At 40.8% G+C, this 24,535-nt stretch overlaps 1 protein-coding gene across 4 annotated transcripts in view; it reads left to right on the top strand.

The window, feature by feature from the left end:
- LOC146579554 (uncharacterized) overlaps positions 1 to 22,621 on the top strand; it is a 50,586-nt gene extending 27,965 nt beyond the window's left edge. For 2 of the 4 annotated variants that reach the window (XM_085263360.1, XM_085263350.1), the window contains exons 23-35: positions 4,351 to 4,389; positions 4,483 to 4,623; positions 6,524 to 6,612; positions 6,727 to 6,750; positions 7,167 to 7,692; positions 7,797 to 7,859; positions 9,092 to 14,806; positions 14,912 to 15,020; positions 16,350 to 16,448; positions 19,495 to 19,764; positions 21,207 to 21,308; positions 21,395 to 21,516; positions 21,839 to 22,621. In XM_085263360.1, coding sequence (XP_085119486.1) covers positions 4,351 to 4,389; positions 4,483 to 4,623; positions 6,524 to 6,612; positions 6,727 to 6,750; positions 7,167 to 7,692; positions 7,797 to 7,859; positions 9,092 to 14,806; positions 14,912 to 15,020; positions 16,350 to 16,448; positions 19,495 to 19,764; positions 21,207 to 21,308; positions 21,395 to 21,516; positions 21,839 to 21,922 — 7,383 coding nt within the window. In that variant the 3' untranslated portion in view covers positions 21,923 to 22,621. The remainder of the gene's footprint in view (positions 1 to 4,350; positions 4,390 to 4,482; positions 4,624 to 6,523; positions 6,613 to 6,726; positions 6,751 to 7,166; positions 7,693 to 7,796; positions 7,860 to 9,091; positions 14,807 to 14,911; positions 15,021 to 16,349; positions 16,449 to 19,494; positions 19,765 to 21,206; positions 21,309 to 21,394; positions 21,517 to 21,838) is intronic. The other 2 variants (XM_085263357.1, XM_085263364.1) reach the window with 2 other exon arrangements.
- The last annotated feature ends 1,914 nt before the right edge of the window (positions 22,622 to 24,535 follow it).

The raw sequence follows: 24,535 nt of genomic DNA, 5'->3' as shown, positions 1-24,535 counted from the left end.
ACAGCCTCTTTGCAAAAGTGCTTCGATGATTTCGGAGATGTCTGCCCAGTCTCACGGCACAGCATGGGATAGACCCTCTCGCCTCGCAAGCAATCCCACCGACAAAGCGCAGGCCCCGGTACACAGCTGTAGTAACCCCCGCTGACTTCTTTTACTGAGGTTATATTTATCGGTGTTTTATTTCCTGATGTTCTTATGTGTCCTACGTGTTTCAGTCGCCAATTCTGAATTATAACTAACATTAAAAACATGTTTAAGGAGGCGAGAGAGCAAATAAATCGGTTTAACATCTGATCTTTGGGTTTTTGTTCAGTAATCAGCGTGACCTGTGTATAAACGCGTAAAAGAGATAACGTTGGTGTTTCCATCATGTAGTAACTGCTGGCTTTAGCTGCACAAAGGTTGTTCGACACTATGAAACACATACAGACTTCATGATGTTCGGCTAATATTTTTATTGTGAATATTAATCATGCTGACCTCGCTCTGTACACCACGCAGCGAGGTCAGCATATCCACGATATCCTCAGCTCCATGAGTTAACACAAAGTTTCCCAGCTGACTATCTAACTTCCAACTATTCCAGAGACGTGAAAATATACAGCATAAAGAAAAGTGTAAGAGACTCAGCAGCAGATTAGAATAACAGTTATACATTTAATAAATCACCAAATGAATCCAAGAAACGAGCAAACCTGTTCCGACAATTTGAGTTTGTATTCCCTCAGCTGCAGACTCGCTGCTGTTTAAATGTTTGAAAAGGAAGATTAGATATAAAAAACGTCAAACATAGACTCAGTCTGCCTTCACATTTGATATGAGGCCAGCACGTATAGTGGCTGTGTCCTGTTTTAAGATCATACATGTAAAATTGTTGTCTGACCTCCGTCGATCCAGCCGCTCAGTCCGTCGTTACCATGGTTACTGCATAAGCAGCTATAATGTTAACAGCTGGCACTGAGGAAACCTACCGGCAGCATGAGTGTTTATGTTTTTCATTGCAAAAGAACTGTCTGAATGGTTAACTGAAGTTAACTTGGATAAATTATAGTTAAGGAGAATCACAGATAACGCCTACGTGAGCTGTGTGACTGTTCACCACTACACTGAAATCAGCAGGCTATTACTGAAATACACGTGCTATATCATAAACTATGATATAAATAGGGAGGTCCTATTAACATGTTTAGTTTTAAAGGACACCTTCCTGCCTTTAGTCTCATTCATGAGCAGTATTAGTTTTCTTCTAACATCCAGAAGTCTGCACGATGTGTTTCATAGTTTGTAACAAGCCTTTGACAGGTAAACCTAACATGACCGAAACAGCAAAAAAAAAAAAAAAAAGAGAGAGAGAGAGAGTGTTGACATAAGAAGAGAAAATGCTCTCAATTATGGAGACAGGCAAATGGTTCATTTATGTTTGATGTGTGTTTATTCCTCCCTAAATATCGTCGGTGAAGTTCGCCATGCACGTCAGATTTTCCTGCGCATTTTTATACGTCTGCCAACAGAGAGAGAGAAAAAATCACATTCTAACAGACAGCTGGTGCTTAGAATACAGTTGAAGAACTATTAAAAAACAGATGATATAATATTTCTGTCCAGGTTGCAGACTTCATGTTGAACATGCTGTTGCAAACCCTGCTCCTCTCGGTGGAAATGCGCCTTCTCTTTCCTCTTTGTATAAAAACATTTTAAAAGTCAGTTTAATCTCAAAATTCACTGTTAAATCCAAAACACACCAGATAAAGAAAAGCGAATAGTTCAGTCTAACACATGTGCCAGTGAACCATTAAACGTCTGTGAAACTATGCAGTTGTGAAACGTAACTTTAACCTCAGCCAAACCGATTTGCTCAGTTGTAAATAAAACAGCGAAGTAAACGTGACCCGACAGACAGAACCTGAGTGAATGAAGTCCAGCGTTTAACCACTGAGAGCTAAAACTCAGCTGAGGTTTCAAAGCTGTGTGCCGGTGATTGGACATCAGCCGCTGATGACACTGGTTCGCCTATAAAGTGCTCTGTAAGGAAACAAACTCCAGCAGCTCTGCGCTCGGGGAAAACACTATATTTACTTATCTTGTGCAGAAAAATGCGCTGACATTGCGTTATATCGAGCACCGGCTGCCCAGTTAAACTGTGACTATCACCAGGTAACGTAGGCGTGTTTCTTGAATTAGCAGCAGGTGTTAAACAGCTGACAGATGAGGAGGAGGATGCATGCAGGTAAACTGAGGGTCTGTTGAGCTGATCGCTGGTTTCGTGAGAAAAATGTCAGCTCGTTCTTTATGTTACAGAAGCACAGAGACACAAGACCAGGCGGAAAGAGACGATCGTTCGGTGAAAATGAGAATCTGCGAATGCAACATGTGGAACACGGAGAGTGGAATATGTAAACAAACCGGTTAACGTAACCCCCTGGGTGCACTCTGCATGCTAATTGTTAGCAGAGCTAGTGAAATCTCTGAAAACATCTGAGCACTTTTGCAAACATGTTCTATGTTGACAACCTGACCAGACATACGTCGCGACATTCGCGGCTAAAACACTGTTAAAAGTGTAGCTGGTGACAGAAAAACGGGGTATTTTAAAACTACACCACCACCATTGCTGCTTGTGATTTGATCTGCATTCTGGGATAACTGGCTGCCCCAAGTCTACACAAGCAATCGATTATCTAGGATCGACCTGTTTTGACTTACTTTGCACGGCAACCAATCAAATGTTAGAGAAGCTGCATGGGCAGCGTTAACCCCGCCCCCTAAGTTTGATGGGTGAGGCTGACAGATAAAATGATTTCAAGATGAGAGCCAGGCGCCAGGACTGCCAAAATGAAATAAATAAATATATCATTAAATAATTAAATGTGTCAATAATTAATTAAAATGTGAAATACATAAATAATGAATTAAATGTGTCAATAATTAATTAATTACATGTGTCATAACTATTTATTTAATTAATTCCAATTTTAATTAATTATTGTCACATTTAATTAATCATTTAATGGTGTATTTAATTAATTCATTATGGCAGTCCTGGCGTTCCATACACTGAAGGAACAATGGTTCCTTCATCATTATTATGCAAATTCTCATGACCATTGATCAACAACCACTGATCAAAGCCCACTGATCAATGGCCATGAGTACCATTCACAGAGAGTTGGGGAGTAGCTGCAATCACAGCATTGTAAGATGGTGAAAGATGTACCCTTAGGCCCCCTCCTCGATTCAGAGATGGTCTTTCCCTTTTCACGTAAATGGCCTCCTTGACTCCGCGCTCAAACCAGCGTTCCTCCCTGTCCAGGATGTGTACATCCTCGTCATTGAAAGAGTGTCCACTGGCCTATAGGTGTAAATAAACTGCAGATGACACCACACAGAAGAGGTAGCTCTTCTGTGTGGTGTCATCCGCTTTGCCAGAGGTTGTATGGTTTCCCCGATTTATAAATCCTGGCACTCCTCCTGGCACTTGACAGCGTACACTATGTTACTCTGTTTGTGTCGGGGGACCTGATCCTTGGGGTGGACCAAGGATTAATTAGGTGTCATTGGGACGCTACAACACAGAGCGAACACCATCCCCACAGACAAAGCAGCCAGGAAAGCAGAAGAACATCACATTAAGAAGGCCCTGAGTAAATGTGGTTATCCTATCTGGACTTTTGTCAAAGCTCGGAAGCTCCAGCCAATCCAGGAGAGAAGGACAACCGCTGCCTAAGCGAAAACCTTTAGTTGATCTGGTGTGTGTCAGGAGTATCGGAACAGTTGAGACACATTTTTTTTTTTTCTTGATACCGTGTTTCTGTGGCTTTTAAACCCCAAAACACACTGTGCCAAACATTGCTCCACCCAAAGGGGACTCTGGAACAATCTCCCAGTTGATGTCCTTACGTCTGAGTCTATTCAATTGTTTAAATCGCACCTAAAACCCACTTGTTCAATTTGGCGTTTGACGCAAATTAGTTTGACTTTCATTCGGTGCATTTACTCGTTATGCTCTGCCCCGAATTTTACCCACATTGCGGTACTATTGTGAAGCTGTTTGATGTTATGTTTTGATTTATGACTTAAAAAATACCTTAAAATGTAATGCAATGTACCTTACAGCACCTTGAGGCAGCTGTTGTGATTTGGCACTATATAAATAAAATTTAATTATACCTTTGGGATAGGGACGTGTTTTACAATTTTGGTTGGATAATTTTTCAAAATGTTTGATATAGTTACATAATTTATACATTTTCTAAAACTGTATGCTGTTTACTGCATACAGTTTATGAGTTGGATAATTGAATTTACAGAATAGCAATGTGTGTGACAATATCTTTTAACATCTTTTTGTAGGAGGTCATGTACAGAAATCTGATGAAATGGAGCAATATTGTAAGTAAGCTATCACTTAATTATATCTGTAGTCATCCAAAAAAAGTTTTTCTATTTCCTGCTCCTTAACAGCAGCTTTTCATTGTTTTTCAGCATGTTCCAGATTCAGAGCCTCTGGAGGAGCGGCTGATCTGTGTGGAGATCTCTGAGACATCTGTGGACCTCATCATGATGGTCATGCAAGTGGTGGTATTCAGTGGTTCTTTTGTCAGATTCTTGCCACTTGCTAACAGGGTACGACACACACCTACACCCCCCCCCCCCCCCCCCCCCTCCTCCCTGTGTTTTCAGTTGCATGACTGCATTAACGGTTTTACTTACAGTGGGATGCAAAAGTTTGGGCAACCTTGTTAATAGTCATTATTTTCCTGTATAAATCGTTGATTGTTACAATAAAAAATGTCAGTTAAATATATCATATAGAAGACACACACAGTGATATTTGAGAAGTGAAATGAAGTTTATTGTATTTACAGAAAGCGTGCAAAAATTGTTTAAACTAAATCAGGCAGGTGCATAAATTTGGGCACCACAAAATAAGAAATGAAATCAATATTTAGTAGATCCGCCTTTTGCAGAAATTACAGCCTCTAAACGCTTCCTGTAGGTTCCAATGTGTGGTTGAAGGTATTTTGGACCATTCCTCTTTACAAAACATCTCTAGTTCATTCAGGTTTGATGGCTTCTGAGCATGGACAGCTCTCTTTAACTCAAGACAGATTTTCAGTAATATTCAGGTCTGGGGACTGAGATGGCCGTTCCAGAACGTTGTACTTGTTCCTCTGCATGAATGCCTTTGTGGGTTTTGAGTAGTGTTTCTTGTTGAAAAATCCAGCCCTGGCGCAGCTTCAGCTTTGCCACGGATTCCTGGACATTGGTCTCCAGAATCTGCTGATACTGAGTGGAATCCATGTGTCCCTCAACTTTCACAAGATTCCCAGTCCCTGCACTGGCCACACAGCCCCACAGCATGATGGAGCCACCACCATATTTTACTGTAGGTAGCAGGTGTTTTTCTTGGAATGCTGTGTTCTTTTTCCTCCATGCATAACGCCCCTTGTTATGCCCTAATAACTAAATTTTACTTTCATCAGTCCACAGCACCTTATTCCAAATGTGCTTTAGCAAACCTCAAGCGGCTCTGTTTGTGCTGTGGGCAGAGAAAAGACTTCCTCTGCATCACTCTCGCATACAGCATCTCCTTGTGTAAAGTGTGCTGAATGGTTGAACGATGCACAGTGACTCCATCTGCTGCAAGATGATGTTGTAGGTCTTTGGTGCTGGTCTGTGGGTTGACTCTGACTGTTCTCACTGTTCGTCGCTTCTGTCTATCTGAGATTTTTCTTGGTCTGCCACTTCGAGCCTTAACTTGAACTGAGCCTGTGGTCGTCCATTTTCTCAATATGTTCCTAACAGTGGAAACAGACGGCTTAAATCTCTGAGACATTTTTGTATCCTTCCCTTAAACCATGATGGTGAACAATCTTTGTCTTCAGGTCATTTGAGAGTTGTTTTTAGACCCCCATGTTGCTACTCATCAGAGAAAATTAAAAGAGGGAAACTTACAATTGACCCCCTTAAATACTCTTTCTTATTATTGGATTCACCTGTGTATTTTGGTCAGGGGTCACTGAGCTTACCAAGCCAATTTGAGTTCCAATAATTAGTTCTAAAGGTTTTGGAATCAATAAAATGACAACAGTGCCCAAATTTATGCTCCTGCCTGATTTTGTTTAAACAATTATTGCACACTTTCTGTAAATCCAATAAACTTCATTTCACTTCCTAAATATCACTGTGTGTGTCTCCTATATGATATATTTAACTGACATTTTTTATTGTAACAACCAACGATTTATACAGGAAAATAATGACTATTAACAAGGTTGTCCAAACTTTTGCATCCCACTGTATTTCAGTCAGGATCGCTATAGCATAAATTTTGCATCTATGTTCCCATCTATGTATGCGTTTCATGTTCAGTCATATTGTAGTTCATACTGCACCTTTGCTTGGGTAAACTAAAGCATGAACGAGTTTAAAAAAATAAGAATTGTCAATGTCTATTATCACTTTTTAAGAAACGTTTTCCTTTTTGTCTTTGGGCTTTTCTTATGACTATTTCTATTCTCAGATTTACATTGAGATGGCAGAATCTAGTCTTGTAACAGAGGTGTTGGAGAAGATTGCTTCAAATGAACATTTATCTACGAATGTAATTTGGTATGACTTTCACTAAAATAGGGGAAGAGATGAATAAATTATTAGAATAAATTACGTATTTATTTGTTATGAAAATAGACCCTTAGACCGTCTCCTTTTTTATCCTCTATACAGGAAAAAGGTTCGTCGCATTGAAACGTGAGTATTTCTCTTTCTAATATGACAATTCCTGAATCTGGGTGCAGCTTCTCCTGTAGAAGTTAAAACAGTTCTAATACTAAACATTTTGGGTTTTCGGATTCTTGGTTTGACGAAAAAATTATAGGCTCATATTATTTTGCCAAAGTATGGTTTCCTGTTGGGTTTTTTTGGGGGGGGGGGTGTGTTGTTTTTTGTTTTTTCTCTAATTTTTATAATGAACTGGCTCTAAAAGATGTGGAGAAACAAAACAGGCAGTTTATGTAAATGTGTCTTAAGCTAATAACTGCTGAACAAAAAATTGGAAATGATATTTGTTTCTTTCTGTTTTGTAACATGTTATGTGTAACCATTTTTGTGAAAACAAACTTGTTTTTTGTGGACAACTAACAAAGATTTTCTGCTTTTGATTTTAGTTTGAAGAGCCTAAAACAGCGTCTGCAAGACTCCAGTGAGATTAAAGTAAATCTTGAACTGGACACCACAGATGTTAAGTTCCCGACTGTGATAAGTGGAGCACAGTCTTCTCTTTCTGATAAAGGGGAGCAAACTCTTCAGCAAACAAGTACCTCTGGTTCTGCTCAACCAGCAGTATCAGTTAGTTCGAACATTTCTAAGTCTCTCACAGCAGGACAAAGTGCAACAAGTGACCAAGAAATGGAAGAAGCCAGTGATAAACCAGGAACTGAGATTATAACATCCACCGTTGCTCTTCAGGCGAGTCAGGATGTAGAGAAGGCAGAAGGGAGGGTAGGGGAAGAAGGGTCACCAGTAATTTCAGTCACCTCTGCTGATGGAAGAACTTTTTCAGCTGCTTCTACCCCTGCTCCTCAAGTCAGAAGTCTGACAAAGTCTAAGGAAATGATCAAAGAACTTCCTTATATTAATGCTGACGAGCCCATATTGATTCAGGGAACCAAGACACAGACTGTGGATAAAATGGTAATATCTGGCAAAAAGTGTATTTGCAAAGTGCCAAAAATGTTCTAACTATGACCTGCCATATTTTTGTGAAGTAAAGTAGTAAGCAATCTTTATCTTTTTAGAGCCCCAGCAAGAGAGAAACAACCTCTAGAAGTGACTTGGGTAAAGAGAAAATGGAAGAAAAGGTGAGTTCCTTACTTCTACCTTCAAATTTGGTCTGCATATATGCATAAACATACAGTGTATATAGAATCAAACCCACTAAACTATGATATGATTAGGGATGGGTACCGGTAATGGCACCGGTAGTAACCAGACCGAAAAGCAGCGCACATTGCGGTGCTTTTTTCTTTTCCTGAGATGTCATACACTTTGGATTCCAGCCAATCATTTTACCTTTGCGAGCGTAGTAGGTGGGCCCAGGTACGTACGTTCTTTTAGAGCAGAGCTAAAGATTAAAAATGCCCAAAGCGAAGCGGTCAAAGTCTGGCTGTACTTCACAGCAAAAGATGTAAACTCAGCAGCCTGCAACAAGTGCTTTAAGGTGATACTGTGCAACGGAGGTAACTCCTCAAATCTGATGAAACACATGGCGACGTATAGCATTTTGTTAAAAGCCGAGAAATGCGCCGTATTTGATAGCTTGCCGCGAGACCGTGCACATCTACTGCGGGTGTGGTGCCTGTTATCGGACCCGGGGTTAGCAACATCCCCCAAAAACCCGAAGATTAGAGTCCTGCCCTCTAGCCCTGCCAGTGTAGCAGAAATGATGACGGATGATGATGGCAGACACAGCAGTTCTTCCCTGCGTGAGTAGCTTAATGTAGTTCGTGTGTAATTTACGTTGAGTAGGCTAACCACGTTATTACATTAATGCATGTAAGGTGAACTAGCAAACATCATCATAGCTACATGCGGCTGTCTTCTTGTTTGATGGCAGATACTCCCTTCACCCTGGCCAAAAAGGCTAAAATGACCAAAGAAAAAGTGGAAAACAGCTAAACATGAGAGGTTTTTGGACAAAGTTTGTTTTTTCCATTGTTTAAGCACTGCTTCCAGCCAAGAGTGATGCCATAAATCCCCTATAGCTGCTGAAAAGGCTAACATTGTTATCTTTTTACAAAAAACAGCTGAACATGAGAGGTTTTTGGACCAATTTTGTGTTCTCCATTCTTTAAGCACCGGTTCGAGCACCGTTTAAGCACTGGCACCATTTCAAAAGTACCGGTTTGGTACTGGTATCGGATAAAACCTAAACCATACCCATCCCTAGATATGATAATATATCTTAGAGTTTATTAGTGACAGTCTTCTGTGGTCCCTTTTATTAGTTTTTTTTTTTTTTTTTTTTTTTTTTTTTTTTTTTAAATAGCTCAGTTATGTAATTGAAAATAACTCATCTCTTTAACTGGTTAAGCAGACCTGCGGAGTGGAAATAGAAAACCAAAGCCTGGTTGTGTCGACCACTACAAAACAGATCTCAACAAGGCCCTTGAACGACTCGACGAGCAGCTCATCTCCTAGTGTCAGCCAGACCTCTGTCTCTTCTTCTCTACAATCTATTGAAACTCCTCCCTTCCCTTGCCAAACAGCACAGCCAGAAAATCCAGAGTCTCCAGAGATAGCCTTACATTCTCCATCCGTTAGCTGTAAGCCTTCTTCATCAACAGCAGCAGCAGCAGATGTGACAGTAGAGACATATCAGCTTCATAGAGACGAAGAAGCAAAACCCAAAGAAAGTGCAGTAGGGAAGTCGGGTAAAGTGTTAGCAGAGGGCATTACTACAGAGACAAATAGAACAGAAACATCATTAGCTATACATTCAGCTGCACATAGTCAGGGGTTAGAGTTGACAAGCCAAAAGCCGAATCTAGAAATTGATTTTAACAATGGCATACTCAAAGAGTCGAAGGAGAGGACGGAAGAAGAATGCAGAAATTATTATTCTGGCAAGTATCCTGAGGAGGAGGACTTTGAAGATTACCAAATCCTGGACTCGATTGAGGATCAATTGGATGAACAGATGAATGAAGACGGAAGCCAAGATGGCACTGAAACCAATTTATCTGGGTGTGTACAAGAGCAAGGAAACTCTTACCAGGTGATGGATAGTGTTACCGAGGACCAAGCATCTGTAGTTAAAGAGGACTCTCAAGAAGATGCCACTGATAAGGATGTGTTAGATTCAAGAACGAACCAAAGTCCAAGGATCAAGGGAGCTCGAACAACCATACAAACACAAGGAGAAATGCAGAGGTCTTTTAAAGCCCTCGAAAATTTGGGCCAAATCCTAAATGTTGAAGAACAAGTCAACAAAGACATGTCATGCGATGCAGATTGTGCTAAACAAGAAACCTTTGAGATATTGGATTCAATTGATGATGACACTGATGACAATGTTTCTTCAGAAACACATATTTTTGATGAGCTAAATTTCAATTTAGAGGACTTTGTCACTGTTGATGAAATTGGTGACAACACGGGAGAAGCAGCCTTCAGCCACCAAAGCCGCTCTTCTCATAAGCAGAACTCTGAAAGGAAAAGAGAAAGGCAGAGCTCTCACATTGCCTCCTCTTCTTCCTCACCCGTGCCAACTCACATCACAGTGAAAGGAAATTTGTCTTCTAATGTCTTTAAGACCTCTACCTCCTCATCTTCTCAGTCTTTTGAAACTTGTAGGAAAACACACCCAAGCAAGTTAAAGTCCCCAGCCAGAGCACTGCATACTTCATCCTCAGATTGCAGGGCGCATTCATTAAAGATGGCATCAGCAGCAGAAGCTGAGACATCGGTTGACACATATAAGCTGCACAAAGAAACAAGTTCTGTTGAGTCAGAGTCAAGGCAGTCACCTGGACCTGAGAAAGGCCATAGACTGCATAAGTTGGACAGTCAAGTCATGGAGAGCGATACAGATGCAGTCAAAACCTGTTCAAAGGAATGGAGTGAAATTGGATTGGATGCTTCTGTCCAACTATTACATGGGGTTTCTAAACACCAAGTAGCTACCAATCAAGAGGATGATCGTCTGGTTGAAAATGAAGACTCAGCAGAGAAAAGAGAGGTTGAGGAAAACAAGATTCAGATAATGGAAAATTCTGATAAATCTACAGTTCTAGATGCAGCTGATAAAATTGAAATGTCAATTACAAGTAGCAACCAAAACCCGAGAGGCCAAACAGAAGATAGAAGAAGAAAAGAAAAGGAAGAAATGTTTTCAGAAGAATCCTGCAAAGCGTCCAAAGATGCTGACAACAGAGACATGAAAGACAATTCATCAGATAGTACTGATCATGAAACCTTTGAGATATTAGATTCAACTGATGATCATACTGATGACCATGCCTCATCAAACACCAATCTTTTTGATGAGCCAAATTTCAACTTGGAGGACTTTGTCACTGTTGATGAAATTGTTGATGAAATTGTTGATGATGTGGAAGATATGGCCTTAGACCACCCAAGCACGGCTTCATCTAAACAGAACTCTAGAATGAAAAGTGAAAGGCAAGGTTCAAATGTTTCATCTCCTGTAAAGCAGACTTCTACAAGATCCCTGAAAGACTCCAAGAGCTCAGCAACTTATTCTTCTTTCTCACATTCCTTATCCAAGTCAATGAAAGCCACTGCGAGGAGCAGTTTATGTATGGCTATGGAAACTCCTGCCTCCTCTGTGGAAAAAGCAGCATCAAGTAACCCAAAATCTCCAGCCAGAGCATTGCAAGTTTTGTATTCAGGTTTTAGGACCTGTGCATCAAAAGCAGCTCTAAGTGGAGTTGAGACTTGTCAGCCAAATGAAGAACAAGCAAAACCAACAGAGAGTTTAGTGGTAACATCTGACCACAAACTTTCAGCCAATGGCATTGCTTTGAAAATTGTTGAGTCAAAGTCAAGCCAGTCATCTGCTCTTGAGCAAGGCCAGAAATTCTTTGGAGGTGGCTATAAGGTCTTGGACAGTATTGAAGATGAAAGTCCTGAGGAGTTTGGTGAAATGGAAATAGATGTGCCTTTCAAAGCACTAGACGGTGTAACTGAAGACCGAACAGCAACAGTCCAAGAGGCCACTCAAACAGTTAAAGATGAAGGTTCCACATTGATGCAGCTGTCCGAGGAGCATGTGATTCAAGTAGATAATTCTGATAAATCTGTTGCTGAAGATTTGGCTGAGAGAAACGAAGTGCTGGACAAAAGTAAGAATCAAGCTTCAAGGAGCAGGGGCGATGGAAGGTGGGGGAAAGAAAAAGAACAACAGATGCTTTCAGGAGAAACCTGCAAAGACTCTGGCCAAATGACAAATGTTAAACATCAAAGCATCAAAGAAGCTTCACCAGATAGTACTGAAGAAGAAGGCTTTGAGGCACTGGACTCGGCTAATGATCGCATCGATGACCAAGTCTTTTCAGATACCACCCTTTTTGATGAGCAAAATTTTAACTTGGAGAATTTTGTCACTGTTGATGAGATTTTCGATGACTCGGGGGAGGACCAAAGCACAGATGTGTTATCCTCTGCCGAACAAACCTCATTAAAATCCTTGAAAGGCTTCAAGATTTCTTTGTCACCTTCCTCATCTAAGACAAGGAAATCCACTTTGAAAAGCAGGTTGTCTTCTAATGTCAAAACGATCTCAAACCACAAAGTTTCAATAAAAGGCATTGCTGGGGAAACTATTGAGTCGGAGATAAGTCAGACACCTGGACCTGAGCAAGGCCAAGAATTACATGAAGGAGGCTTTCAGGTCTTGGACAGTGTTAATGATGATGACGCATGTTTAAAAGAGTGCAGTGAAATTGAATTGGATGCTTCTCGCAAAGTGCTAGACAATGATATCAGACACCAAATAACTACAGTTCAAGAGTCCAATCCTTTGGCCAAAAATGAAAGTTTTACAGTAAAGCAGCTGTCTGAAGATTTGATTCTGGTAGTGGACATTTGTGACAAAAATGAAGCAGAGAGCAGGGGAGATGGAATCAAGGGGAAAGATGAAATAACGCTTTTGAAGGAATCATCCAAAGCCTCCAAAGATGCTGGCTTAATTGCAGAAGGTAAAAAACAGCCTCTTGAAGAGGGAGACAACACTGTAAAAGAGGGTACTGAACAACAAACCTTTGAGATACTGGATTCAACTGATAGTTATAATGATTATTCTATTTCTTCAGACGCTCAGCTTTTTGATGAGCAGAATTTTGAGAGTTTTGTCACTGTTGATGAAATTGTTGAGGATGTGGATGACAACCAAGGCACCTTCTCATCTGAGCAGATCTCCAGAAAGAAAAGAAAAAGACAAAACTCAGATGTTTCATCTTCTGCCAAGAAGATCTCAACAAGATCCTTGAAACAGTCTAAGAACTCAGCTGCTTTATCTTCTGAATCCAAGCCCACTGAAGCTTCAGAGAAAAGCACCCTGTCTTTAGGCTTGACCACTGACTCACCAAAAAAACAAAAAGGCTCATCTGAACCAACCAAATTCAATACCACATCTATGCAATCTGCTCAGGCCACTAAGACCCCTTTATTCTCTTCTTCGCTGCCTGTCGAAATTCATGCATCGCCTTTTCGCAGAGCACAGCCACACAAGACAGAATCCTCAGCCAGAAGACCACACACTGTATCCTCAGGCCACAAGACCCATTTGTCAGAGATGGCATCAACATCAGATATTGAGGCATCTGTAAAGATTCAATATTCTAATGAATCAGAGAAAAAAAACACAGAGTGTGCAACAGCAAAGTCTGACCACAACGTGTCAGGAGAGGGCATTGCGGCAGGGGATTATGTCGGAAAATGTATTGAGGAGGAGGAGGAAGATGGTGAAACTTACCAAGTCATTGATTCAGTTGATGATCAAACAGAAGAACAGCTGGATGACGATGGAAATCAAGATGGCTGTGCTAAAACCAAGTATTCAGGACCTAAACAAAGCCACACATTGCATGGGGAAGGTTATCAGATTTTAGACGATATAAAATCCACAATCCGAAATGAAATAAAACAGTACATTGAATGTCAAGACATCCAAAAAACTTTAACAGATGCTACTGAAGCATTTGAGATACTGGATTCAGTTGATGATCTGACTGAAATAGAAGATGATAACCAAAAATTTGAAACCCTCGGCACCCAAGTATCTAAAGAAGCCACAGAAGAAGAGGAAGAAGCTTACCAGGTAATTGATTCTGTGGAAGATGAGCCAGCAACCACAGAGACCAAATTGGAGGCAGACAACAAGGAAAAAAGAACAGATAAATCCAATGAACCTAAAAGAGATGATAGACCAACAAGGAGGAGTGGATCAAGGTCCAGAACATCTAAAAGTGAAGAGGGGAAATTACCAATAAAAGAGGACAAGATGGAGAAAAAATATGAGACAAAGAAAAGCAATACAGAAAAAGACAGAAATATTCTCAAGGACACTGAAAAGATCATTCATGGGAAAGTAAACTTTGATAAAGATGAACCAATTCAAGATGCTTTTACTGCAGAAAGGTCTGATAGTAGAAGGTCTGCTAGAGGATACAAAAAGGACAAACTGACATACACAGAACAATCTAAAAAGCCAGAAGCGGTAGAGACTGACAACAGCAATTCAGCCATTACAGAACAATCTACCAGTGGGAGAAAGGAAAGAACGGCTAAAGAAGTCCCAACAAAAGACAAGACTACGGCAAGAAGGAGAACCACATGGGCTGTACATTCCCAGAAACAGGATCCTGAGAAAAATACAGAAAATGAGGAGACAACGCCACCGACCGAGAAGACACCAACAACAAAGAGTGATGCCTTGATAAAAGACTTAAGGGAAGACTCTACCTATGAAATACACCCTGTGGAAGATGATGATAGGAATAATCGACCTGCAACTTCAGAAAACACAACGTTGGAAAGACCAAGGAAATATATTGAGAAAACTTTTTTGGATGACACATCTGAGCTAGTGACTCTGGATGAGGTGGGGGCAGATGAGGGTGGAGACAAAGGTTTTTTGGAGGGAGAAGAGTGGAATAGGGAGATTACGGAGGATGAGCTGCAGGAGTTTGTCACATTGGATGAGATTGGTGAAGAAGAGGAGGAGGGACATGAGGTCTGCCAACTCAACCCAGATAGCCAGTCAGTGAAGTCCTTAAACCAAGAGGTAATGTTAGCATTTAAACTGTTGCAAACATTTTTCTTTCTTCGAGAAATCTTTGTTCTGATAACATAAATCTTGATGCCAAACATTTTGGTTTTCTCTTTTTAGACTTTGTCAAATGTGAATGAAGCAGTGCATGATGAGAATGAGAAGGGTGTCAAAAAGGAGGCTCAGAAAATCTCAAGATCTAATAAACGCAAACGTGATGACAATGCAGGTTTGTGTTAGTCTTCTTACTGCTTCCATAAAAAATGTCATAAATTAGCAGCAGGCAACAGGTTTCTAATTAGAGTCAGTTGATTAATTAATCATCAGCAGGCGTGACCTCCTTTACTAAAGTTTAGTTTGCTGCTCTGGTGCATGGTCAAGTTACATCTGAAGAAGCCATACAAACCTGTGGAATAATGTCCTTTAAACACCTTTGGGTTTCTTTTATAAACCTTGGGCACATTGCATTCCCAGAGTCAACCATGAACTCCTCTGTATGTCTGACAAAGAAAAGAATCAAGGTGTTGAAATTGCCCAGTCCTGTCGAGACCTCAACCTGATTGGAATGCTGGTTTGGGACCTTAAGAATGCTGTGCGTAAATGTGTATCCCCAACCTCAATAAACTGAAGCAACAGAGGTGTGGGCCAAATTTTTCCCACAACGATGTGAGAGACTGATGAAGTCACAAAGAAAATGATTCCTTCAGTTTAGCTAAAGCTGGTTATAGAAGCGATTGAAACATGGACTGTACATAGGGTGATCGTGGCAGTTGGCAGTTTGATTGTGTAAGGTTGCCGGGTTCGAGCCCCAGCTCCGACAGACTTCACCTGTTGCCTACTGGTGGTTGTCAGAGGGCCCGGTGGTGCCAGTGTTCTGCAGACTTGCCTCTGTCAGTGCACCCCAGGGCAGCTGTGGCTACAATGTAGCTGGCCATCACCAGTGTGTGTGAATGAGTGGATGACTGAATGTAGTGTAATGCGCTTTGGGGTCCTTGGGGACTAAGTGCTATACAAATACAGGCCATTTACCATAGTTTTTCAAAGGACAGCACAAAGTCTCGTGTAAACTTCGTTTCACATGACTGTTTGTACATGGTAGGTATGATAAGCAGGCATAAACAGTGGTGCCTTCATTGATAGAAGGAGCAGCACATCTTAAAGCAGATAAGACAAACCAGGTGAAATGGATTGTGTTAACAGCTAAAGGTTTCCAGTATAATGGAACTCTAACCATAAAAGCTAAATTACTAATTATTTTAAGGTGCAAATAAACTGACATCTGCTTACAGCCTAACAGAAATTTAAAATTAAAGGTAAGACACACTATTAAAGACAAATCTATCACCCGTTACATGCTTTGTTAGCCAAGACAGTTTGATTTTGGTGTGTTTTGATTGGCAGATTATTATCACTATAGATTTTTTTTTTTTTAAATGGAAAGCATTGTGTACTAGTCTGTTGTGTGAATCTTGTAAAGTTTACTCCTAAATTTACTAAGAAAGAAAATGGCAAACTGTTTTGCATTAATGTGAGTCTTTGTTTTTGTATCTCATATTAGAGGAGAATGTGAACTTGAAAAGAGATGAAGACAAGGACAAGAAAGCCATTAGAACCAGGACAAGTGGCCAAGCCAGGAAGAGGACTAGACAGATCCCTGGTAACACAAGCACAGCTTTCTGGTTTACATAATTGTGCAGAAATATTGAGCCACTTCTCATTTCTTCATACTTTGTTACTTTGTTAAATAATCTTGAGGAAATGTTCCCTAGTCTTTCAAAGTTTTTCTTTTGACTTCAGCTGCTTTTATTCACTGATTTTCAGTCCAGTCTTTATACCTGAGCATTTTCAGAGGAATGTTTTTGTTGTTGTTTGTTTGTTAAGCCACTTAACACTGACTTATGAATCATTCAAGGACAAAAAAAGGAACCTTAGTCATGTGATGAGCCAGTTGTAATCTAATGCCATGTAGTGCTGTCAATCAACAAATTGGAAACAGCTTCACGACAGCATGACAATGGTTACAGACACACGGCAGTAAAATCATACCTGGGTAGAAAAACACATGGTGGAACACTATCAGTCACGGATTGGCTTCACCAGAACTCAAGCTTTAATGGAATGTGGGATCATCTAAAGCGTGGCTGTCAAACTCCTTTTTCATCATGGGGCACATACAGCTCACTTTGATGTTAAGTGGGCTGGACCCATGAAACTACATGATAGATGTGTAATTCACAGAAAATGTACCGTGGATAACATTTCTATTGTAGTCTTTGGAAAAACTGGACCTTGTATTAATAATAATAATACTGCATTTTATTTGAGGGCGCCTTACAAAAGAACAAAATTAAAAGGAGCAATAGTCATAAAATACATAAAATAAGTTAAAATTGCAAAACAGAACTTGACAACAGATAAAATCACTACTAAAGCGAATAAGCCAGTTTGAACAGATGTGTTTTGAGCTGTGACTTAAATACGGGAGGAGAGTCTATATTTCTTATGGCTTGATGAAGAGAGTTCCAGAGCCGTGGAGCAGAGCGACTGAAAGCTCTGTTTATATTTATATGTAATTTATATTATATTTTCGCAATATATGATCAGGAGGGGAGCATGTAAATAATGAATAAAAGAGGCTCTAATACTAAACCCTGGGGCACACCAGCAGAAACAGGATAGAGACTTGAAGAGTGGGATTTAAATTGGATATAACTGAGTGCGGTCTGAAAGATATGAGGCAAACCAAGCAAATGGGTATGACGAATGACAATGGATTCTAACCGGTTCAGGGGGATATTGTGAGAAATGGTATCATACTAAGATCAAGAAGAATGAGGATGGATAGTAGACCAGAATCAGCTGCCATCAGAAGGTCATTGGTTGACCTTAACAAAGCAGTTTCTGTGCTATGATTGGGGTGGAAACCAGATTGAAATTGTTCATAGAGATTATGGTCATTGAAATGTAAGTGAAGCTGGGAGGCGACAACTTTTTCAAGAATTTTTGAAATAAAGGGGAGATTTGATATAGGGCGAAGACTATCAAAGTTTTTGGGGTCTGCACCAGGCTTTTTGAGAGTTGGAATAACAGAAGCCTTTTTCTGACATGAAGGGACCATTCCAATTTTAAGGGAGGAACGGATAATACTGGTTATGAGAGGAGCTAACGAGGGAAGACAGGCTTTAAAAAAAAAAAAATCTAAATTATCCACCTGTCAACTTGACCCTCTTCCCACTGTGTTAGTTAAATATGATTAGATACGTCAGTTATAGAGGGAAGAGTAAAACCTGAAAATAACTGACAGGAACACAGTGGGGGAAACAGGAAGTCTACTTCAGAGTCAGAAGCTCCTACAGAGTGACGGTGGATATCTTAGCTTTTACAAGACTTTTCTGTCATTTAATTATTTATCTCTTAGTTAATTACTTTTGTGTAGTATGAATGACTGTGAGGGAGTCTTTATCAGCAGGAGACTCTGTGAAACCTATTTAAATACAGTTAAAAGCAATGTTCCCTCTAAGCTGCGCACGTGTCTCTGCGCAGAGAAAATCTGCGTTGCGCACACACAAAAAAAATTCTAACCTGAATTGAAATTAAATTAAATATGTGCCGACACCGGTGTTTTAGCTAGCAAAGCGGCGTGGCTGATGTGGAGTGAAGCCACGTTAATGACAACGTGTACAAACATTGGAGATGTGAGCAGGAGAGACGGAACAATTGACGGAAAAAGTGTGGACAGTTTTTAAATTGTGTTGATAGGCCACGTAAAACCAGAGTTATGATAAAAAAAATCTGCAATGTTTGGTTTTCTTCCTGAATACTACCGTTGTTTAGATTTACTGCGGGAAGAAACGGTAAAAACTGCGTTTTATAAGGAAAACGCTCGAAAGCCTGTGAGCTAAAACAAAACCAAAACACCCCACCCTTTCCCATTGGTCAAAAAATGTACCATGTCGACCAATCAAAACATGGCATTTAGTTGTTAAGAAACGGGAGGAAGTTTTAGGAGTGACGGCGGTGTTTTGAGATGTGAGAGATTTGCAGCGTTTAGCGCAAATCTTGTGTAGTTAGTGTGTAGTGTAGTCAAAAGTTTTGTTGTGTGTGTCAGAACAATGCGATGTTACAGGAGTGATACATCTCCTGTTGCCAGGCCTGCAGGTATCAGGCTTGTTCTCCTTTATCTCATAGTGGACAGAAATTATTTTTTGGAGTGGCACAAATAATTTGTGTGGCATTAAATTAGATGCAGAACAGCTGATTGTTCTGTAAATTGTTTGAAAGGTTTGTTTAAAAAACCGCATTGGCTGCATTTTTAGGTAAACAGCTGCAAAAAACATTGTTGTTTGCAAAACTCAGTAACTTTTTTGAAGAAGTAACTGTATAATTAATTGCCCAACATTGGTCATTATATACTGTATTTTGCAGGGAGACAGTTACAGGACTCTCTCCCAGACCACAGACACATAATACAAGTCACAGTTTTATTTAAAAAAAAAAAAAAAAAGATTCTGGGCCTTCAGCCTTATGTTTGACACCCCTGATCTAAAGGCAGTCCAGATCTGAAGAAGAGCTTTGAATGTTCATCAAGAAGCCTGGAGAACTGTTCCTGAAGACTGCTGCCACTAAGAATGTGCACAAAACTGTACAATCTGGTCAGAGGACTAAATTGTAAATCTCAAGTATTTCTTTTTCTTTTCCTGCAGTGAGAAAATCTGTTAGAGGGAAAAAAGGGGTCGCAACACACGAGAGAGAAGATGCAGAAACAGAATCACTGTCTGCCGCTTCACTCGAGTCCTCGTCACTGGACAAAAACATATCTGTACTGTCAAGTGACGACAAACCAGACAGCCAAAAAACAGAGGAGAAACCAGAGAGCCAGCCCGATGTTGATGCTGCCTCTGCTGGGCAACAGCAACAGCCTGAGTGTCTTGATAATCAGACACAGGAAGGACCGAGCAGTAGTGACGTTAAAGGTACGAGAAGCTGTTTTACCTCAAAATGTGCTGATTTTAAACCAACAAAATGTTTCAATATGATTCACTAAAGTGGATGATGGTTGTTTTCCACTTAGAATTTGTTACAATAGAGCAAAACTGCATCCAAGTCAGTGTCTATATTGTGGTTTTCCTAACACACTCTGTCAGAAGACAGCCACAATTTGTAATCTGGAACTTGTGAAGTTAAAGTTTGTCCATCAAAAGTCACTAATCATATTACATATTACATATTACAACATATTCTTCTTCTCTTGGCTCTCAGTGAAGGCGGTCGCACTTTTTCTCCTCTCCTCCTCACCCTTATCTTCCCTGCTTAGCCTCTTGTGTCCTTGTCTTGTCTTGTGTGCATTACTTTTCCCTCGAACAGTCTCTCACTGTCATTCTCTAAAACCTAAAAGAGAATTATGGATTTGATCAACTGGTCTCTGAATGCTATTGACACCCTTTTCTCAACGAGAAGCCTGGGCTCGGGAGAGCCTGAGTGCCCTGGAGGGACTTTCCCTGCCGGATACACGATGGACGGGTGGCAGACCTGGAGGATCTTGTGCCTGGCGGGACTGTCTATCGAGGACGCTGAAGATATCTACCTATTCGGAACCATGATAACAGGGTTCTTGCTGATCGGAGCTGGCTTGGCCCTGACTTATCGGAGAAATAAGAGAGCGGAACCAGCTGTTCAAACCCCCCCAAGGCTGACCGCTGGAATTGAAGCGATGGGTCGAGGCGCGACCTCTCACACCGAACGCAGTATGGTTAACACCTTGGAGACGCTTACAGCTGCCGTGAAGGCTCAAACTAACACCACTGAGCGTATGATGGGATACATCAGAGAGGGGCCTGCTCATATTGACACCCTTGAGCGAAAGTTGGATCACATTGCAGAACGGCTCACTGCAGTTGTGGGGTCTCAGAATCAAAAGAATGACAACACCACGGAACAGAAGTTTGATACCATCATGGGGAGGCTCGCGGCTCTCCAACGTAGCTTGTCATGTCTTCATAATGTTGTGCTGTGGACATTTATGTGCTCTTTGTGCAGAGGAGTTTTTTTGTTTCCTGTTCTCATGCTGTCCTACCATGGAAGCACAGCATGAGTAGGGGTCTCTTTTTTTCCTCTTGTACTTTCCCCACTGTAGTGTACATTTCAATGTTTTTTTTTTTTCTCTGATTCTACCAATCTCCGACCTGTATCCCCATGTAATGTTTATGCTATATGTGTAAGGTCGGGGGGGGGGGGGGGGTCCTATTTCACTGCAGGGCAACCTGCATGTGACGAATAAAACTTTGATTGATCGACAATTCAAGACATTCGAGCAGCTGTAACTAGAGAAGTAAAAATATAAACTTGTTATTGGAGTAGGTACAGTTTAGTTTTCAGTCATCATTTATCATTTATTAGTTGTTTTCCTTTTCTTTAGCTGTCCGTAAACGAAGGAGAGCACTTATTGAACCCAAAGCAAAGCGATCTTGTTCTCAGTCTCCTCGCATCACAGACAACTTGGATGCTGACGCGTCCCTTGGTGAGAACGAAACATAAAATAATGACGTCAATTTCAAGTCTTTCTTTTCTCTCTTAAGTTATTTTGTATGCTTCTGGTCTTCTTAGGTGATGAGCATGTTGTCCAAAAAATGGGGCTTTTCTGTAACCTCTGCTCCATTTTCTACCTGGATGAGCAAAATGCTAAGGACCTCCACTGCAGAAGCCAGAAACACCAGGAGAACCTGAAGGTACCCACAAACTCAATTCAATAAGGAAAGATCATCTGAAGGAACTGAATGTGATTTATTTAGATACTTAAAGTAGGCAGAGGGGCGGCTGATTGGCTCATAGAAGGTGGTCAAGGACGCGATTGGACAGAAGCCAGGATGTTAGCATTGAGTTACTGCGTGAGAGAGAGGAAGTGATGTAAAGGAAAGAGTGGGAGCCTGAACACTAAGGAAAGCAGGCAGATGAGTGATTAAAGGTCTTTCTTATTGAGGCTTTGTAATCGAGTGACTGCACAAAAACATACAAGTGGTCTCACCTTTTTCCCCTTTCTTTTATTTCCAGAAACATCAACAGAATCTTCGACGGAGGCCTTCGAGAATGTCGCTCAGAAATTCTCAAGGCTCTGTTAAGGATGAATATAACTAGATTTTTTTGTGTTCTTTCCCTTTTTTATGAGAGGTGCAAACAAAACCACGTGTCGTTGAGATTTGGTGGCGAGTGACTCAAGTTCGTGGACACGTTTAAAATGTAAACTTTCATGTGAGTAATTAGCACTCATGAACATATTCTTATAAGAAAAAAAACTAAGAGCTTTCTTTCCTCTGGTTGCAGAAGGGTTTTAGTTGTATAGAAGTTGGTAGGAAGTCTGCTTGTTTCAGGTAATTCTAACAAAAACATGACGTTTGTTTACTAAATGTTGGTTATTTTTAAGAGGGAGATAGGATTACCCACATTTCACTCTTTAGCTAACCGGATGCACGTTTACAGTTGTGTGCTCCACTTGTTTAAGTCATGTGAAACAGAAAGGATGTCAGTTTTCAGCTTCATGTACTTTGCTGCTGTTAGAGAGAAGCATGTTGTGTAGATTTATGCAAAGCTAATATACTTTTTTCCTCTTTCAGTGAGAGAGACTTTCAGTGAGAGAGACTATATTTTTTTTTTTTTATGATTGGTTTGCTGTATGTAAAAGCTGTTAACTATGTTATGGTAACCCTGTAAATCTTTATGCACATCAGTGATGTTTAAATGCAACATTTTCTCCCTGCAAGTCACTACAGAAATATCTGTACACATTTCCTGTGTAACCTTGGGGAAAATAAAACACTTCCTGTTTTTTCAGCTTTAGACATTTCTGTCATTTATTCGATTCTGCTCCTTATATTGTTAAATGTTTTTCACAAAGATATTGTATACATGAATGAATTCTTAAATACTGTAGTAGTTATTAAAATAGTATATAGGATTTGTGTAGCCATAAATATTTATCTTAACTTTTAATTGTATTAATACTGTATTACATCTGAATTTAATATCATTAAACACACAATCAAATGCAACCATTTTATTTTCACTTCACGTCTTCTTTTTAGCTCTTGTTTCATCCCAATCAGTTACTAGAAAAAAATCTAGTCTCTGATGTAATCTCTTGAGTATACATCCACTTTTTTATTTACTCTTTTATAAAGACCAAATTTATGATTTCTGCCTCTTAGCTCAGTCTGGTGACCCTTGGATCACAGAGGTGACTGCGGCTCAGTAGATAAATTGAGTTGCCTACCTGTATGGTTGGTAGACCGGTTCCCCACTTACTCCAGTTTGGCAAGATACTGAAGCCTGAGGTGGAGAGTGTTAGATGAGGTGCTTGGGTATAGAAAAAAGGTGCTATGTATGCACCAGTCGACCCATTTACCATCTAACTTGCCCTGCGTCTAAAGCTCCTGCTGTACAAGGAGAAGCTCACATATTAATTGCTTTTACCACATGACTCTTGTATTTGACTGTTTTAGAACTGCACACATTACAGAAGATGCAATAAATAATCTCTGTGAAGGTTCTCAGTCATCCAGGTCATCGTAGTCAAAGGAGCTTGCAAAGAAAAGCGTCTGGACTTCTTTAAGTTGCTTGAAGACGTTTCACCTCTCATCCGAGAAGCTTCTTCAGTTCTAAGGTCAAATGGTGGAGAGTCCCAGATATAAACCTAGTGGGAGTATCCCCCCACAGAGGGACAAAAGGACCCCCTGATGATCCTCTAGTCGCCTGAGCCAAGGTATGAAACTGGGCGTGGGTCCCAATCAGCCAGAGTTTCGGGTGAGTTCATTGTGAAACCTGGCCCCACCTTATCATGCGAATTCCTGAGGTCAGATGGCCCAGGGTGTGAGTGGGCGTTAAGGTGTCTGGGAAGGGATCTCAAAACTGGATTATAGATGGCAGAGAGTTGGTGTCGTAAACCCCCGCCTCTGTTCAAAGATGGTCGTTTACAGTGGACATAGATGGCTTCTTTCACTCCTCTTTCAAACCATCTGTCCTCTCTGTCCAAAATGTGAACATTGGCATCCTCGAAAGAGTGACCTTTATCCTTAAGATGCAGATGGACTGCTGAGTCTTGTCCTGTGGAGGTGGCTCTTCTGTGTTGTGCCATGCGCTTGTGAAGTGGCTGTTTGGTCTCTCCAATGTAGAGGTCTGAGCATTCCTCGCTGCACTGTACAGCATACACCACATTGTTAAGTTTGTGTCTTGGAGTTTTGTCTTTCGGGTGAACCAGTTTCTGTCTGAGCGTGTTGCTGGGTCTGAAATGCACTGGGATGTCATGCTTGGAGAAAACTCTCCTGAGTTTCTCTGATACACCGGCTACATAGGGGATGACAATGTTGTTGCGTCTGTCCTTCTTATCCTCCCTCGCTGGTGTCTGGTCTTCTTTTCTGTGCCTCTTTGCTGACTTTAAGAACGCCCATTTAGGATAGCCGCACGTTTTGAGTGCTTCGAGGATGCCAATGTTCACATTTTGGACAGAGAGGACAGATGGTTTGAAAGAGGAGTGAAAGAAGCCATCTATGTCCACTGTGAGCGACCATCTTTGAACAGAGGCGGTGGTTTACGACACCAACTCTCTGCCATCTATAATCCAGTTTTGAGATCCCTTCCCAAACGCCTTAACGCCCACTCACATCCTGGGCCATCTGACCTCAGGAATTCGCATGATAAGGTGGGGCCAGGTTTCACAATGAACACACCCGAAACGCTGGCTGATTGGGACCCACG

Source organism: Mchenga conophoros, linkage group LG3, assembly GCF_057382185.1.
Source record: "Mchenga conophoros isolate Kocher_MC1m ecotype Shallow Benthic linkage group LG3, M_conophoros_male_GT1.1, whole genome shotgun sequence".
NCBI classification, from domain to species: domain Eukaryota; kingdom Metazoa; phylum Chordata; class Actinopteri; order Cichliformes; family Cichlidae; genus Mchenga; species Mchenga conophoros.
Note: the sequence above shows the minus strand (reverse complement) of the source record. Positions and strands in the feature narration are given on the sequence as shown.